Source organism: Poecilia mexicana, unplaced genomic scaffold (assembly GCF_051168715.1).
Source record: "Poecilia mexicana isolate PSO_F unplaced genomic scaffold, ASM5116871v1 scaffold_7, whole genome shotgun sequence".
Classification (NCBI taxonomy): domain Eukaryota; kingdom Metazoa; phylum Chordata; class Actinopteri; order Cyprinodontiformes; family Poeciliidae; genus Poecilia; species Poecilia mexicana.
Genome location: NW_028263376.1, coordinates 18,115,167 through 18,135,232, shown reverse-complemented (window position 1 = coordinate 18,135,232; position 20,066 = coordinate 18,115,167). Strand labels below are relative to the sequence as shown.

Here is a 20,066-nt window from a genome sequence, read left to right as displayed (position 1 = left end):
CACAATGCATTTTAATTAACATGAGTTACAACAACATTTAATTTGTAACTGGGATCAATAAAATATTTTTGAATTTAAGTCAAAGACGGGATGGACAATATGGCTGAAAAACGTATCACGATATAAATGTTTCACATCAATTTACATTGATAATTATTGATTAGTTTTTTGGTTTTAAACACCTGAAATACTGCCAAACTATTGATGTGATCTTTCCTGTTTCATCCACAGTTTTCACTCCACAATTTATTTATTTTTTTAAGGAGTTATGAGGAGGGAAAGTGCAGAACTTTAAACTGCTGCTGTGGCAGTTACTCCACAGGTTGTTGCTAGGTAACCAAAGAGTGAGTGGGTTGCTAGGTAACCAAAGAATGAGTGAGTTAGTTGATGCCAATCTCTAGCAGTTATTGGCCACGAGGAGAAACATTCATCTAATCGTAATCACAAAAGCACAAATACTCAAATATATGAACTGGTAGGAAACTTGGGGTTAAAAGCCATGTACTGAAAAAAACACACACAAAAATGAAAATAAAGAAAATAAGAAACATGTAAGAATATGAGTTCCTTGTTATAAAATACATCTGTCCATTTATGCAAATAACATTTTGTAGTTTACTGCTTTCACTGCAAAAATGTAAAATTTTACCAAGTATTTTTGGTCTAGTTTATACTGTTGGTACTGTTGTAATAAAACAAAATTAACTTGCAAGTGACTGTTTAGCAAGATAGAGTTTATTTTAAGTAAATAATTCTTTCATATGTATGAATATATACTAGTTCTACTGGCATATTATTTGACTGATAATATGGGAAACTTGTTGCATTGATGATCATTTTCTCAGAAAATTATAATCTGGTACCAGTGGTACCGTATGGGGAGGACAACAGAACCCATTTTCACCAGAATCAACAGACAGGTCCTTCAGTTTGCACAACTATCCCACACAAAACTTTAGCATCCACAGCTATCAGCTAGCAAAATTACAATATAATTGTTATTTTTCATGCCGTTATTGACTACATTTCACTCCGTGGAACTACAGTGAGTCATACTCCAGCTCATGGAAAAAAAAAATTAAATCCTTTCGATCCTAGACCCCTAAACTTTAATTTAGATAATATTTTACCTTTTTTTTACACTCCAAATGCATCTGTGTTCTGATTTTATAATAATTAATTGAAATCATGTGTTTCCATTCTACTTTACTGCTGCTAAACCAAAACAAAACTACTTTGATTCAATAATGAAAGACAACAACACTACCTCTAGCTAACAGCTGGCTAAAATGCTAATGGTAAAAAAAACATCTAAATACTAACTACTTGAACTTACTTGGCTTTAAGAATTTCTGAGAGAAAAAAAGACACTAATATGCAGCCACTCCCTTTTCCTTCGTGATTCACCCACGGCTCCATTGGATCAGCCAAATGGTCCATGGCTATCAACCCAGCTGCATGCACAGGGCACCAGAAGAGAGGAAGGATGCTGTGTTTCTAATGACCAGGAAGACAACAGGATGTGTGCAAGTGTGTGTGTGAAAGCGGTTTTATATCCTGGTAGGAACAAACTTACAGAGGATTTGCTATAAATTTGGAAAACAAATTGCATTTGTAACAAATTTGAAGAAATGGAAGGTGTGAAGGTTAGTATTTGGGTAAAATTTGATTATTTTGGTTCAAGGTTAGAATTAAGCATTCACTTTTGATGGTAAATGATTGGAATAAGGGAAAGTGTGACAAGAAAGCAGCCTCAGTGCGTTTTAAAAACAAATGGGTGGCTATTCATGTATATAATATATTCAAAAATACACAAGACTTTATTTTAAAAAGCTGTGATGTAACATTCCTGCATAGCATGCTAAATGCTGTGTTCACTACTGGAGGGCATGTTAATTCAGTGTTTTTCACATCGTTCCATTATTAATCATGTTAGCATTGCATTATCACCTCTGTGTGGATTTAAGGGAGATTTTCATAGTCCAACATTTTCAGTATTTAAGACGTGAAATTTATGTTTACATACTCTAGTTTTATTCGTTCTTATATGTTTGTGTTATTTGACTCAATAATATTTATATTATTTATATTTGGGTTTGTTAGCTAATCTATTGTTCACCTTCTGAGTTCACTTTTCCTTGGGGAAAAATAAAAAAATCATCCCCAGAATTCACTTATTCATGTTGCAGGACAGAATAATGACTTAGGTTTTATGAAGTTATTACACAAAAATTTAACTTGTGAGTTTTTTAATTTAGCTAAAAAACCTCTTGAGACATCTTTAGCCAAAAAGACTTGAAACATCTGTTATACCTAAAAATCCTTTCCGCTGTGACATTACAATTCAGTTACGGTAAATTTCATTTAAATTTAATCTAAAACTAAAACTAGAATAAAACTAAATTAGGTTCTAATAAATAAAAAACTCTTGATGGCAAATTTACACTGTGTGAATTGTTCAAATAAAACTAAACGTTAGTTGTTTGGCAACAAACATTGTATGAGAGTTAGATCCAAAACAAGAGACTAATATGCCCTCATGTTTATTCTTAGGTATGGAGGAAGACCTGTGATGCTGTGGGCCTGTTTCTCTTACAAAATCTGGCCTTTTTAGAGTCCTAAGCATCATAACATCTTTAAAGTGCCATTACATTTGATATCAAAACATTTTGGAATTTCTTTATCAATAGAGCTTCGGAGTGAGACGTCACTGCTCTAGTCGGAGGGGTGTCAGCGCCATCTTTGTTGCCACCGACAAAAACGACTGTCTCACAGATATTTTACCTATGGCACGAACTTGCTGCGTTATTGGGTGTAATGTCCGATCACACGACCGAAAAGGTAAAAAGATGTAAAACGGACTTTTGTTTCACTATTTTCCTGCTTGGAAACAACGCGAGGAGGCTAAGCTATCGGAGCTAACAAAAAGAAGACGAATGTCCTGGTATCAGCGGTGAGACGTCCTGATATTACTTCTCCAACATCCCCAGATACCTACAAGTTTGCTCCAGACATTTCCATTCTGGTGAGTGTCTAAATTCGCTTTGTTAGTGTTGTGTCATAATTTATTTTGCTATGATTTTGTCCGGGTGTACTCATGATCAGTTTCTGTTGAGTTCATTTAAGTGGGTCAACCTTGTTTAGGTCGGGCTAATATTGTTTATGTAGCATAGTCTAGTCCAGTAGAATGATTTCAAACCGATTTTGAGTTAATGGGCCACACGATTTGGAAGCTATTGAAGAAAACATTTAATATTATTTAAAATATTGAATATGACTTAAACATTTTATAGAGGATAGTGTGCCTCGTTTAATAGCATGAATTAAAACTTTTTTGTTTCAGTTGGTCACAAGTCAAGCCATTTATTTACAGGAGTGTTCGGAAATTGACGGTCCCTATGTGAATCTCCGAGCGCTTCAGGAGGCATCGGTAGAGAACAGCTGGCCGAAATTAGCGTTCATAATTCGGATCAACCTTGAGCTGAACGTCCCTTACTCCGCGGAGGGTGAATATCCAGTATCCAATTTGCAAAACAACTTCGCTGTGGTTGGCAATACAATGAAAACACCGGTGTTCTGACTAGTTAGATTTGGTCTGTGGGCTGCAAACATGGCGCCGAGCGACGTAAACGTCACACGCTGTAGCGTCAGCTCCAAAGCTCTATTGCAAATTGGTCTTTAAGCAGGAAGAAATGGATAATAAAATGAAAAATCAGCCTTCTTCAGTTTTAATCTATATCATTCAGACCCAAATCCTATAAAAATACCTGTGGAGAAAAGTGCATGAGGAAATCAGGAGAAATCTGAAAAGACTTAAAGATTTCTCTGCCTGCTTCAACTTGGAAAAGAAAAACATTTTCTAGGTTTTAATGTTAACCACAAATGATACACTCATTTATTTGCACCTGTCCACCTCATGTCTCTCAATACATACATTATCTGCTACACAGCAAAGACATAAAATCTTAACAAGTATTTTTGGTCAAGTTTCTTGTGCAAATATCTTAGTGCACTTGAAACAGACGAATGTACCTTTTAAGGAAGATATAGCAGCTTGTTTTAAGTCATTAAAACAATATCGATGAAAAAGTTCTGGTTCCACTGGGAAATTATTTCACTTTTCCCATGTTAAAAGTGAAACTAGTAGTTTTTCACCAATGTTTCTATTTCTTCCTGAAAACTTACTTGTAAGTTAGTTTTGCCTTATTTAAAATGCATTAAAATATTTGCACTAGAAACTGGACCTAAAATACTTGGTAAGATTTGTGTAAATTTAGAATAGATTAAGAAAATATAAGAAATAACCTTTCAACTTAGACAACAATTGTCATTAAAAGGCTGTTCTTTACAGCCTTTAGGCCAAACTAAGCTTCTTTTTAGTCTAATTCCTCAGGTAACATAAATAAATATTTGTTAGACTTTTATTTGCCAGGTTGAACACTTACCCAATGTAAAGTGATTCTCCAGGGTCACTGAACGCCTGCTCCCAGTGATCGGGCATCATGCCTCTGATTCTGGCACCTCTTCTGCTGCCGATGATCCCATTCTCTACGCCATGACCCTCGACTCCGCTGCTGGATGCCCGGGACCGACCGGGGGACCGGTGGCCAATAGGAATGCTTACTCCTGCAGAGCCACCTGTAATGATAACGATAAAAGTTAAAACACAAACATTTACATATCCAACAAAACAAGAAAGTTTCTCTGCAAGCAAAATGTATTGACGTTTGTTCTGACAACTCATGGAGAGTCAGCATCTCTGCCACTTCTGTCCGCCCACTGAGGAGCAAGACTGTGTGGCCATGCGTGTCACACAACAAGCAGAATGAAAATCAGCATTTTCCCCCCCCTTAACTGTCCTTGTAGCTGTCCTTCAGCTTTCAGCTCCAACACAGATCGGCGAGATCTCGGACACTGGGGGCACCAAGAGTCCTGCTGCACATGACAAGTACCGCCAAGCAATCCACCCACAAAGTTACACTTGAAAAGATGACTCAGCAGAGGTCAGAGTGTTGGACGACTCTCTTTTCAGACTCCGTCCTGCATTCACCCCCACTGGTCCCAACTGTATGCCGAACCTACCTGACTGTTTGGAGCGCTATCTTTCTTTGTAATTATCTGGACGTCTGCCTGCCTGCATTTTTCTCCACCCACTCCAACTCCCTCTCTCCTTCTGCAGCAGTCTGGCTTAATGCCTCAAACCTCCCCGCCCTCCCTGCCAAAACCACCTCCCTGTGATGCTTCTTCTTTTGTTTACATCACCCTATATGCTCTTCTTGACTCATAATTAGGCCTGCTGTCACCATAACACATTTTGTCAGAAGATATATTGTCCCAGAGGTTATTGTGATAAACGATAATATTGTTGTTTTGAGACCATTTTCAAGAAATATAACCATAATTAGTGGTGCACAGATTTAAGTTTTCTGGCCGATTACAGATCTTTAAGAAATTATTTTTTTGTCTGAAATATTACCAACTGTGCCAAGAAAATCACTGAGTTGACAACAGAGGGATGACTACTGTTGCCTGCAAACATGACCTGGTGTTTGGGTCAGTCAAACCTCTCTCTGTTTAGGTGTATTATTATTGACTGTTTGCAACTATGTCACTTAATTATTAGAGGCACCATGATGGAAGTGAGGCATCGTGAGTTTTGAGAAGCGCTACTGAAGTTGTTTTTAATAGCCAATACATATTAAATCAATATTATGAAGTTAATTACTTAAAACAAGGTTATTTCAAGTCTAATAAGATATTTGCACAAGAAACTAGAGCAGGGATGGGCAATCCTGGTCCTGGAGGGCCGGTGTCCTGCAACTCTTAGATGTCTCCCTGATCCAACACACTTGAATCCAATAACTGAATCGCCTCCCAAGTGCAGTCAAGTTATCCAGAGTCCTGCTAACGACCTCATTATTTGACTCAGGTGTTGAAGTAGAGACACATCTAAAAGTTGCAGGAGACGGGCCCTCGAGCCCTGGAGTTGCCCACCCCTGCATTAGACTAAAATACTTTGTAAACCTTTGTGTTTTTTGCAGTGTAGGAACTATAGCACTTTGAATTGCCTCGTTGCTGAAAATGTGCTATATAAATAAAATGACCTTACCTTACCTTACTTTACAGGACTGCTTTATCCTGGTATTTATTGAGTCATTAGTAGCTGCCCATGAATTTTTTTAACCATGCCTTTACTTTCATTTTATTTTAAAAGCAAGATTTTCACATCCAGTGAAATTTTTCTGTATTGACTGTTTGTTCCTAGAGTTATAAAACTGGATCTGTTTCAACACTTATGATTAATCAGCTTCTGATTCTGTCACAAAGGAAAAATAACTATAAGCTCTTAGGATGACAAAAACTCAATATATTTCAATTTATTTCTTGGCAAGGTGAATTTAATACATTTATTCCAGTAAGTCTAGCTTCTGACCATAATCTCACTGTTTTTTTTTTGCTTTGGCTCACAGTTTTTATGCAAGCCTATCTGCTTAGTCGTTGCTTGTTTTAGGGATCCTAAGACAAAACGACCTTCCTTTGGAGGAGATCCAACAATCAATGAGGCCACAGCTCCACCGAGACTTTTCAGCATACTAATTGTGCTAATGATTGATTAATTTGGGGATCAGAGACTCGAGCTATAGATAGAGGAACACTGGATACTGTGCAGAGCTTTCCAACAAACAATACCTTCTGCACTTATATATTTTTGAGCTGTGAACACCCAACTTATCGAGTTGTGCAAAGTGAAGCCTTGATTAGCCTCTGTATTCTTTACAGTGGTACTTATGGCATAATTTAGCTTTGCAACACTTGCCTAAGTCGTCCTCGCCGTTTCTGCCTTCGTCTGCAGCCTTTTCCAGGTTGCTGAGGGATTTGCTGCGTGTGCGGAAGTTTCTGAGCAGGTTACGGTGTTCCTGGTAGGTGATGGGGGGACTCTCTGGACCTATGTGAACAGGACGAGGTGTGCCGTAGTAATTCCCTGTAATAAATAAGGGCAAGGAAAGCAAGGAAACCTCGCTTTAGAACAAGCACATGAATCTGTTGTAAAAATACATATTTCGGGGCTGATATACATCCTTTTGGGACAAAACTTCACAAATCAACTATTGTTGCAAATCAAAGCTGGTTAAGAAACAAGAAACTGGCATAACGTAATGGTTTGAATCCACGACACTTAACAGAACAGCCCGTACGTACGTTACAGGGTTTTATTTTAACAGTATTACAGATGAGAAGTTTGTCAAAATTAGTTTATTTATTCTTTGAACAGATTTTGTTTAGTAAAGTAGTTGTTTCTCCAGACATTTTTATCAGTGTATTACGTTCTGTTGCGCTGCCCTTGGCAGTTGGTGGTTACCATAGCGACCAGTAGCTGACAGCTCCGCCCCCTTTTTTCTGTTGCTCTGTTTTCTTTACAAGTACTATTTTAACGTATGCTTTAGACAAATTTAATCATATGCAGTGTTTCCTGAGCAATTTTGCCACATTTTGTATATGTTTTTAATCGTTATTAATGTTTTACATTTTAGCTATGGTTAATTTTACAACTGTTAACTGCTACTGCTAGCTGCCTTTTAAACGGCTGTTACCTCCTGCTAACTCCTCATTGGGAGCTGCTGCTCTGTAGTTTAAGGTTGTTTTTTTTAAATTATATTTTATTTAATGTATAGTGGCAAAAGCTGTTGGACTGAGGTTAACCACCAACTTAATTTCTTCTTTTGTTAGGTATGTTTTAATTTTTGGTACAAATTAAAGTTTCCGTTGTGCAATAGTCTTTACACGTGTGAATTTATTTCCTGTACTAAAAATATATATTCACTGCTATTTATTTTAAAGATGAAATTAGCTATGTGGATTAATAATGTAAATCTATATTAAATACGATTATATGATCACAATTAGCTGCCACTTTTTCTGTTGCTGTCTGTATCTGTGAGGCAGAAGCTGCTAGGCTGATTTTTTGATTTCCTCTTTTGTTTGAATAAATGCAGAAAACTTGAGTGTGTCTATCCTGAAATCAACCTACTGGAGCTGAGATGAACACAGAAGTGTTACACGTACATTATGTATCCCCTGGGATGGTACACTGTTTTTGTTATAGCCATCTGCTCCCGCCTCTAAAAACAAAATGGCATTATCCGTACCACCCCCACCTTCCTCCCATTTGGCTCATAGGGATACAAATGGGTTGAGGGGAAATATTAGATTAGCGAGCTAAACAGCAAGGTCACCAGCCGTCACCATTTACTGCAGCTTCTGCAGGCTACAGCGCGGCTGATACTGCTGACACTGATGGCAATGTGGATGTCAATGTCAGATGTGAGGCAGGTGAGGATGACATTTATTGGTCCCATTAAACTCATAAATTATGGATGGTAATGTATAGAGGTTTTTAATCAGAGGCAGGGCTCTGACCCTCGCAGGAGAACCAAAATATGAGCTGAGCAGCACTTGATGTCAGAAATATGCGCCGACGAATGGGTTTTGATTAGCTGGAAATTGCTGACTCTGTGAATCTCATTTGTTATTGTGTTTAAAATAAAATTAACAACACTTAATGGTATAGAGAGAAATGGGGTTAGGAGTCTGGGGTAATTCAAATTTTTAAATATGATCATGTTATTTAATAGATGCTAAGTATCAAATTTACCGTATTCACTGCAAAAACACAGAATATGACCAAGTATTTTTGACCTAGTTTGTAGTAAAAATGTCTTCATAAAATTTAAATAAAGCTAAACTAACTTACAAGTAACTTTTCAGCAAGATGTAGGACCTTGTTTTAAGCCAATAATTCCTTAATATTGATTAAAAAGTACTTGTTCTATTGGCAGATAAATTTACTTATAACATGGGAAAAATGTCTTGTTATAAGTTAAATCTGCCAATAGAACAAGCACTTTTTAACCAATGTTAAGGAATTATTGGCTTAAAATAACCCTCTACATCTTACTAAAATGTTACTTCTAAGTTAGTTTTGTCTTATTTCAAGTTTTCTATGATTCACACTAGAAACTCGACAAAAATACTAGGACACTAGGTAATATTTCTGCAGTGTAGGCCTAAAAAACTCAGGAAGATTTTGTCTTTGCAGTGCAATACAAGAGGAAATCAAGCTAATTTGATAAAGAAGAAATCTAATCTGCAAAATATATATCTTCCCCTTGTGTTAAATCATATTTTGGCTAACTGTTGCTCCATTTTTCTAAATGTGGTTTCAGCAAAATACCATTTTCCTTGGATCTGAATCCCTGTAATCTTTAAATGTTGTTGCAATAGAGAAAATTTCAGATTTTTTTACCCTAACCTTTGAATTTCCCACTCTCGAGCAGCGCTCCGGACTCCTCCAAGGAGAAAAACTCCTCAATAGAGACAAAGTTGTAGTCCACCCCTGAGATTTCCCCGTCTCTGGGCTGCCTGGTCGTACCTGTGATGAAGGAGACAATGTCAAACATCAGAGCGATGAGGCTACATATAAAATCAGCCGTGACATGGATGATGTATCGGTTAATCAAACCCCTCTCCTCCAATCAAAGGTCATCAATCTGAGCTCAGCGTTCAGACAATCTGCAGATCAGCAAAATATAAGTAATCAAGCTTTGACAAATGATGCAAAAATGTAAAAATTACACTCAGTTAAGCCAAAATGGCATTATTTAAAGTCAGCTTTTTCATTCGTTTTCAACAGAGCAGCCACTATTAAACCAAACTTTGCCCTTTTGTGTAATAATAGCAAGCATTTACCAAGGCCTCCTCATTATGAACAGATCGATACGAAGTGGATCAAATATTAATGAGACGCTGGGAAAGTCTTAAAGTGTTTCTATCACCGTTGCAAAGGTGGAGCACTTAGATGATCAACGATCTGTCATCATAATTAATTCACATTGACCTTGGCCTGGAAGAAAGCGGCGAGGGTGAGGCATCCTGCACAACACAGGATCTTTTCTTCACCGCTTCATGTCAACACTGCACATCTCCACACAGCTGTGTGCAAGCACAAGCATGCAGTGTGAAATGTGTCATATTTTTATGTTTCCCATTAAGCGACTGGAGTCGTTTTAATTTGCAAATTGGAAATGGAGAGCAACCGTCGTGACCTTGAGACACATCCTGCCTTTCCTTCAGACTGAATCGCTCCAAAGTAAAGACAAATCTCCGTCCTTCCCCGGGAGGACCACATGTGACGTCTGTCTGCGTGTGTGTGTGTGTCCAGCAGGATGAAGTCACACCCGGCTACCCTATAAAACCTGTGATTAATGCACTGCTGTCCTGGGAGCAGCTCTCGCAGCCACAATGACACATGCAGGACTGCACTGAGCATGCAACACACACACACACACACACACACACACGCTTAAGACGGGAAACAGTTTTCACACACTGCAGCTAGCTCTCACAGGTAGCAGACTCCAAACTCTGGGCAGCTCCTCCATCACTCTGTCCTGTTCCCTCTGCAGCACAAAGTGTGTTTACTTTGCAATCAGCTCTGGCGGTTTGCCCTCTGGGCTCCTGCCAGCGGTTAGCCCAGCACTCGTAGCTCGTTTCTCGCCAAAACCTCCACAAGCCTGAGTTAAATTTGTCCAGCGCTTTGATATGAGGATGCTTCCTGCCTCAAACATTTCCACAGATTTTCACATTACAGGATTTAGTCAATGATGTTTAATCAAAAGCACAAACAAAACAGCATCAATATTATTTGATACAGAAGCACATGTGGACTCAAAGTGAGCCACACGGTGGCTCTGGGTCGAATGTAGGGGTGCACCAATTTCCTTAACTTTGGAAGATTGGTGATCGGCCGATTTTTACATATGAAGCCGATCTTATCCACCGATCTTATCTAGCTTGGCAAAGGTCTAAGAATCAACCACTGTCCTCTTTTGCCGTCCGGCGAGAAATGTTTCAGCTCACCAAGTTATTTCTGCACGTTTACACTTAACAATAGTGACCCACTGTTGTTAACTCAACTTTCCAGCTATATCGAGCAACATTTCCGACAAAAAAAATTTGTATTGGCCAAAATCAGAATCGGCAGGTTAAGCTTTTTCAAAGATCGGTAATCAGTGATCGGCCAGAAAACTGCAATTGGTGCACTCCTGGTTGAAAGGTAGCACTAGCACTTCCTAGCATAATATTTTTACTTACACTGATTGTCGAGTGGGAACTTGGTAATTATAAGCCCAGATAACTTAGATATTTAATTGAAAAAATGAACTGCAAAGCGCTGACGATATTTACTATTTTTGTGAAATAAAAATGAAATGTATGAAACTTAGAAAGTACCATCTACTTAGCAACCCAGAACAACTGGAACCAACATTTAGTTTTATACTTACAGCAACCCTGAACTAGAATGAAACATGGAGAACCAACCAACATTCATACTTTTTAGTTTATTTCTTTTCCTTTTGGTTTTATTGCTTTGTTTATATTTCTAATTCATGTAAAGCACTTTGAACTACCTTGTTGCTAAAAATGTGCTATATAAATAAAGTGAAATAAAGTAAAGGCCCAGATAAGAGCACTTAAAGCTAGCACTAGGTTATCTTGTCAAATTCCCACTCTGCAATTCATGTAGGTAAAAATATCAATTCATTCATGCTTTGCAGTTCATTTTTCCAATAATATATCAATCCATAAAGCCTGTGAATTGAATAGATCACCAGATCACACTGGAACCGGAAGACATTTTGAATATCCAAAATAAATAAACAAAACAACAGAGACAACAAATGAAATTAATTATGAAGTCTTTGTAAACAAAACTGTCCTTCAAACAAGGTCTAGTTGAGACCAAAACACCTGATTAAAGACGTTTGTCATCCAGCTTTTGATAGAAAAACAATAAACCATACATATTATTTCAATTTATCATGCGACTAATTCATTTATTGTTTATTGCGACAGTGTTAGTTTTGCTTTATTTCCCATGTAATCAGACATTTACACTATAAAAACAAGACCAAAAGTGGTTGGTAATATTTTGTGTTTTTGCAGATTCCTGTTCATGTTCATCTCATGTAATTCCTGCACCTCTTGTTTCTAAAACTATATTTACCCCTCTAATAATTTGCAACTCAAATTTAACCCCCAAAAAATAACTAACACTGCAAGTGTTTGTGTCTAATTAAAGATCTGATAACAAACTTGTGTGTAATTCCTGCGAGGCAGGGAATCATTATCCATGCACCCTCCTTGGAGGTGTGTGTATATATATATATATATATATATATATATATATATATATATATATATATATATATATATATATATATATATATATATATATATATATATATATATATATATATATATATATATATATATATATATATATATATATATATATATATATATAAGATGGTAATGGCGAACCAACCGGACATTGTGGTGGTGGATAAAGAACAGAGGAAAGCCGTTGTGGTGGATGTAGCAATACCAAGTGACCACAACATCAGGAAGAAGGAGCATGAGAAACTGGAGAAATACCAGGGCCTCAGAGAGGAACTGGAGAAGGCCTGGAAGGTGAAGACCACAGTGGTGCCTGTGGTCATAGGGGCCCTCGGGGCAGTCACCCCCAAACTGGAGCAGTGGCTCAAACAGATCCCAGGAACAACATCAGACATCTCAGTCCAGAAATGTGCAGTTCTAGGCACAGCCAAGATACTGCGCAGAACCCTCAAGCTCCCAGGCCTCTGGTAGAGGACCCGAGCTCAGAGGATGAAAGAGACCACCCGCGGAGGGTGAGAGGGGAATTTTTATATATATATATATATATATATATATATATATATATATATATATATATATATATATATATATATATATATATATGACATGTCAGTGGGGGGACAGAATGGATTATTGACATCTTCTTCTTCCCCGCCTGTCCCTGTAGGCGCCACACTCTCTGATCCCTTGCAACACGGGTGAGGAAGGGATTGAAGAGGTAATTACAAAGAACCGTCTCCGACTGTCTGCCAGGATCAGCCGCACACAAAAAGCAAAAACAACCAACCCTGTGCTGACTAAAAGGCCACAGACGGGCCGGCGGACACGCCGCAGGGAGAACATTAGGATAAGTTGAATGATGATGTTTCTTATCTCTGAGTCAGACGATTAGAAACGTCTTTCATGGAGGAGATGAAGGCACAGCAGCCTTCAGACCGAGACTTTGGCTCTGAATCATCCAAGGGCACATCTGCAAAACTCAAACTGCGATTATGAAAGAATGGATGGGAAAGTAAAACAAAGGGGTAACGAAGCAGAAACCCGAAAAAAATCCTGTATGAGTGAAGAGAGAAAAGAGGTTTATAATTTACTCTGAATTTCATCGAAGTCGAGGCATAACCCCATATTCTCACTGTGTAACAACACCCCAGTTTTATTGGTAGTTAATTTTAAATATAGGTTTGATTTTCTTCCATTTAGTCAGAAAAACATCAATAATTCAAACTGCTGCCGAAATAATATTTTACATTTTACAGGAATAATCTTATCCAAACGTTTCGTTAAAAAGAGAACTGAGAATATTCTTATTCTTAAGATCTTCTAGAATTTTAAATGAGTCTTTATTGTTAATGATTTTATTGTCATTTGTAGCACTTTGAAATTTACACTTAAAGTCTCATTGTGCAAAATAAAGGCTCTTTTTAACATTATGGTCCTCAGAGAGCTTTTAAATGATCAGAAATCAGTCAGTTTTATTTCAAACATCCAACTCTTTCCATCTCAATGAGCTTACAATTTAAAGAAGTGGATGGAATATTTTTTAAAACGTAATTCATTCATAATTTGAGCAGATTTTATACATTTTTGTGCTGCTTGAGGTCATGGTTTGGTGGAAGTGAACTCTGTTGCAGTTCGAATAAACGTGATTGGACCGGAAACCAGTCCAAAAGTCAGAAGCAGCATATAAAAAGCAGGGCATTGTGGGTAATTACAATCAAAACAAACCCGACATTACAGCGCTAGTGGGAGAAATGACTCGTCGTGTTTTACCAAAGACAAAAGAGAAATCCTGCAACAATCTGATGATTCTCTTCTTTTGTTTACATTTTGAGAGGAAAGTGTCTTCTTCAGAGGTTTTCATGTTGGTTTCTTCAGCAGTCCCTGGAGCAGCGCCACCACAGGCGAGGAGGGGAACAGGTTTCTCAAAAGTTTGGTTCAGTTCGATACAGTGCAGTGTGAAAGCGAAATGTAGCAGCTGAAAATGTAACAAATGTTGCATCTTTGTTCCCCAATCGAACCGAGTCATTTAGAAATATGAGTTTTTCCTCCTCAAAACCCTGTTGGGTTAAGAACAGCAGGTGCAAATGGAGTAAAAAATACCTGTTCCCAAAACATTCGTGCTGATCTTGTCTGAGAGTCTGGAAACGACGTTGGTCAGATTTTCGGTCTCTAAAATAGTAAATTAGCCTCTCTATTGGCTCAGTGGCCTTGCCTGCAGCTGGAAGCTTAACAGACTTCATAGTGGGATTACTGATACTAACATTGGAAACCAGTCCCTGCCTCCCAGTACCACAGTCTGCCTCAGCATTAGCACACAAGTCCATTAGAGCGACGTCACTTTGGCTCTGACTGACGTTAGCTTTTAATTTAATTCCTCTCTGCAGATTATTGATACTCCAGTGTGCATTTACTTATTTCTGTCGTTCATTTCCATTTTTACGAGCTGCCTTCCCAAATGAGCCTTTGTAATGTTATTTCTGGCATCAGTGCCAACTTCAATATCGAACAACAACATCTCATCAAAAGATGCCTGAATTACTCTAAAACAACAGCATGAAGCAAGATTTACAAAAAGAGAAAAAAAACCTTTAAATAAACAAAATATGTGATCTGATGGTCTTTGCCAAGCACTTTTCAAAAAGTTTTCCAACCCCAGACTTTAGAGATAAAAACAACACAAACTAACTAAAAAGGCAGTTTTAACTGACTATTATATAACATTTATTGCTGTTTATAATGTCTTACTATAATATTCTACATAGCAAGGACAAAATAAACTAAAATACAACAAAACTTTATGCTTTTTAATGTCTCGCATACATCCTACTGGTCCGAGAACAAAACACTAATTTAATTTTTTCTAAAGTTTAGCAAATAGAAATAATTTTAGTAATTATATCTAACATTATATTATATTATATTATATTATATTATCTAACAAGAACAGTTTAGTCTGATTTAACTTCAAGCAGTCAAAAAAATATATGCCCTTTTATAGATTTATGAAAATATCTGGTTTTAACTGCAAATAACATTTTCCAAATTTAGGCTGTTAATCAAACGTTATATTCCACTTTATTAAAAAACTGTTCAGTTTGAATATGAATCACTTTGAAGGACTTTTTACACAAATTAAGAACTTTCCAAACCTTGAAAACACCTAATTGAATTTAAACTATTTCCAAGGTTGTTCCTATTTTAAAAACTCAAACTGCACCAAATAAATAACTAGAATTGCAAGTGAAGAAAGAAAGCAGGAAAACGTACTTATGTTCCTGAAGGGGGCCACAATGAGCCACTGATGAAAAGTCCTCAGCTTTTCGCTCCTGTTAAACACAGCTGCCTCATTCAGGGGGAAAAAGGAAAACAATACGAGCGGCAGAGGGAAAAAATAAACCTGTATGGTCTGAAATGAGAAGTGATGCTGGCTGTGCTGCGTGGGGACCAGGCTGCGCCGGTGCGAGCAGAACAACAGCATCTTACTGTGTCATCTTCAGGAGATCAGGGGATTACACACCCAGGGGGCCGAGCCTGCCTCGTTGTCACTCTTACTAAATTAAAACGCCCAGAGATGGCAGGAAGTTCGTAAAGTTTCCCAACAATAAAGCAAGACGGATTAAACAACTTCTTTTTTTTTTTTTTATCAATAATTAAAATCAGGGCACTGTTTCCTTAAATCCTTCTCTGGCTCGCCTTCATCTGATTTGCTCATTTTAATTATTAAAAAAAAAAGCAGAGAGCGGCGGAGTTAATTTGGATTGCGCCGTCCCTGAGCAGCCACTTGTAGATGCAAAGCGTGGTAATAAGATGAAAAACAGTTAAAATTGCAATTAAACTTCAATTTGAGAGATAAAGCGCGGCTCTCTCACGCCGTCTTGTGCGTTCTGGACCGCTCTTTGTTCTGTCGGCGGGTGAGTTGTGTGGCGTGGCGGCAGACTGTGCCATTTGACCTACTTCCTGGACTAAAGGAGAGATTAACAGCAACTCCACAGTCCTACGACAAGGTTAAGACTACACACACACACACACACAGAGAGAGAACAGCGATGGGTGGTGTCTTCTGCATCACCGCTTGTAAAAAGCAAAATTAAAAAACACAAAACAAGGCAGAAAATGACATTAGGAAAAAAGCAAATTGCGATTCCAGAGTCAGAAGAGTCAGCTGTTACATCCTGCAGCCGTTCGCAGTGACATCACCATGGAGGGGATTAAGATAGCAACAGATGTACAACTACTAGCTGCCTTTGGCTGCCACTCTGCATGCTTTTATTCATTATAATCAAAATGAAATTGCTTGTGCAGGATCAAAATAAATAAATAAAAAAACTAGAAGAACCTGTTTCAGACAACTACCCTCAGATTTAGCACCACCTGGTCAAACTGCCTGGAGCAGTGAAGCGATTGGGTCAATGCACAACACAAAATAAACCGTGTTGTGGCAATACTGGCTGCCCAGACTGGTTGCCTTTTACTTAAATTTTCATTTAATTTAATTAAAACTGACCATTTCATGTGCAAAGTTGAATTATTCAGTAAATCAAATCACCTAGCGGGAGCATGCTTCGACATGAGGAAGTGAGGAAAACAGTTCTGCATGCTTAAGTACTAATTAGCACCAGGATATTCACGTGACGGCAACAGGAGATACGTTGTCACAGAATTAATGAGGCCGGTAATGAAAACGAAGAGACACGCTTGGCTAAATTATGAACATAAGCCAGGTTGAAGTCGATTTAATATTAGCCTTAAACTGACGTGAGCTGACAGATGACATCACATGAGAGGTGTAAATGTATGCAGAGGAGACATAAAGGACACAAACCAGCAGTGGGCGAAGAAAGATCGGAGATTTACGAAGAAATTATGGAGAGAGGGAGAGGGAGACTCACAGGGTACGGCTCGGAGGTAGAGGTTCTCTCTGATGACCTGCTGAAGCTGGCTGTCCACTGAGCCGGGTGTGAAGCACTTACTCAGATATAACCTGAGATCTTTGCACAATGTGGAGCCTGAGGGGAGGGCAAACAAAACACGAACAGCGTAAAGAGGAGGAACCAGAACTAGAAGCTACAAATTAGCAGAATTTCTTAAGTTGTTTCTTATACAATTTATATTTTATTAGGTGCGTAACTTTTAGGTATTTTAGATTGTTTATTGTGATTTAATTGTGAGTTGTTTATTGCCATAAGCAATATTGTTTTATGGAGCTGTAATGTGAATTTCAATGCATGGTGGGAAGCATCTATTTATCCATCTACTAAGGATGAACAATAGAATCAATAGAAGAGGAAAGAGCAGAATATACTTTATTGAAAGCTACTCCATCCAAAGTGCTGAATACTGGTCAATTCAAATGTAACCATAAGCAATATAAAATGTATAAAAATATATACAGAAGTGTGATATCGTAAGTGATTTAAAAACAGCTAAATATGAAATATATTAAATAAATACATAGATAAATAGCATAAGAATTGCGATAGACATATAATTAATATCAATAGATAATAAATCTGATAGAATATTCAATATATGGACTATTCACTGAACTTCGGTTGGTGGAATTAACTCACTCACTCTTTGGTTGCCTAGCAACTCACTCACTCTTTGGTTGCCTAGCAACAATTTGTTGAGTAACTGGCGCAACTGCAATTTAAGGTTCCGTCACTTTGCCTCGTAACTTTTAAAAATAAACAACAACGGAGTGGAGTGAAAACTGTGGATAAAACAGGAAACAGTCTCGCCACCAGTTTGGCAGCATTTCAGATAATTAAAACAATAAAACCTAATCAATACTTATCAGTATCGACCAATATGAAACGCTTATATCATGATAGGTTTTTCAGCCATATCGTCCAGCCCTATTTATCTCTCTAATAGGAATGAGGTGTGAGACATTGAGTGAAAAATATAAGGACAAATAAACAAAAATGTATACGTTGTCTTTCACAATCCTTTTCTGTTACCCTGATTTTGTTACACCGATTTAATCAAAAATACAGCAAAAACACCAAATAAACTTAATTTTCAAACTAACATGCTTATTGAGCACATTATAATTCTTAAGAAACTTAGCTCATATTTTATTAGCTTATTTAATTGAGTCAAACTTCTTAATTTCTTTTTGTTGCTGTGTTTGTAATCTTTTGTTTTATTTCATCGAAACGGGTCTCTCTTCTAAATCATATCTTGGATCTCAATGAGACAATCTGTATAAAAAAAAGGTCAAATAAAAATAAAAGTTATACTTTGAGGGTGGTAACTCGTCTATGTCTTGATTGTGTCCAAATCATTTCTGCTACTAGGGTGGATTTAAAAACAATGTTTTATGACCTAAACCCTGACACTAACACCTCACTAAGCATCTAACCCGACTGTGAACCGAGTCTCCTTCATGTATAAAAATAGAGAAAACAGAGGTTAATGGAGACATAGGAAGGAGTCGGAGTGGATCAGCAGGACTCCGTTTCCTTTCTGTGATCTCTTAATAACATCTCCAGAGCTTTACGGCGTTTGATGACAGCCCGCTTCCTGTTATTGATGGGCTGAACACATCTTCACTTGTCACCCTCACAGACGACAACTCTGTTGGTGCGACCCCTGCAGGCATCCGCCTGTCTGTCTGCACCCCTGACACCTCTGACACCCCCCACCCTCCTGTCTGTTACACTAGCTCTACCCAGTAACAGACCGATTTTAAAAATATCAAAGGATTCAACTTCATGTCTGGCGGTTAGCTGCATGTAAGTATGAATGGTCACATATGGAGGCTGCCTGTAAAGGAGGATTTAATCTCGTCTGTTGCCTTTAGGGGGAAATTATGGGCTTTTGTTCAACATGTTATTAAACAGATGATGTTTTCTAGTCTGTTCAGGCCTGAAAATTTGCTCTTTGACTCAGTGAGCCAACTGCGCTTGGATTACAGAGCCAAACCTCCTGAAACTTCCCTGTATCACCACAGTATATCCATAAACTTCAATGTATTTCATTGGGATTTTAGGAGGTAGTACAAAACAAAGTGGCATAAAAATAAGTTTTCAAATATGTTTGGGACTATAAATCTAAAACATGTGACGTAAAGTTGCATTAAAGGTGATCTATTATACTTCCCTGATCAGATTGGGATAGGTATGGGTTATACAAAACACGTTCATTACAGGTTTTGCACAAAATTATTCTTAAATGATAAGACTTTACTCTCGTCAGTTCTGCCTATTTTGAGCTCCTCTCAGGAAGAGCTGTCTTAGGGCCTCTTGTCACTTTAAAGCCAAATAATTTGATGGCCACGCCCCATAAATCAACGTTTACACTCACATGTCAAAATGGCTGCCAACAGTTGTGCAATTATACAACCGTACGTCTTGGAAAACTCGAAGCCTCCAACTTCTTCAAGATTTCAGCAAGTGGTAAGTCAACAACAAAACACTTGTCTTTTCCAGCAGCCATTGTACAGCAAAACAGCAGCAAAACCATTTCACCAAAAGTGCTGGAACTCTGTTTGGGTTGCTTGGTAACAGGCTGGGCTTTGCTGAGGTTGCTAGGTAACGGACTGGGCTCCACTGATTTGTGGTTTACATTCCGGAGATTTTTGAAACGGCTTGGTTCCCAGACAACAAAAAGTATTTAACTTATTGCCAAAAACTGGCTGTTTTTGTTTTGTTTTTTACACATTTGTTTTTAGAAGCAGTAGAGAACCAAATGGAAGTAAAATAACGTGCAAAATGTGAAACTTGCATAATGGGTCTCCCCGTTTTCCAGCGCAAGAAAATTCTGTCAGTAATAATTTTAAGTTTTAACAATTCACTTCAAAAAACCAAATAAATCTTAAGTAT

At 37.8% G+C, this 20,066-nt stretch overlaps 1 protein-coding gene across 3 annotated transcripts in view; it reads right to left on the bottom strand.

Moving 5' to 3' along the window:
* magixb (MAGI family member, X-linked b) overlaps positions 1–20,066 on the bottom strand; it is a 74,732-nt gene that overhangs the window by 23,535 nt on the left and 31,131 nt on the right. For all 3 annotated transcript variants that reach the window (XM_088007178.1, XM_088007177.1, XM_088007176.1), the window contains exons 3-6: positions 17,127–17,243; positions 9,311–9,430; positions 6,818–6,982; positions 4,446–4,638 (exon numbers count right to left, since the gene is read on the bottom strand). In XM_088007178.1, the coding sequence (XP_087863304.1) occupies positions 4,446–4,638; positions 6,818–6,982; positions 9,311–9,430; positions 17,127–17,243 (595 nt within the window). The remainder of the gene's footprint in view (positions 1–4,445; positions 4,639–6,817; positions 6,983–9,310; positions 9,431–17,126; positions 17,244–20,066) is intronic.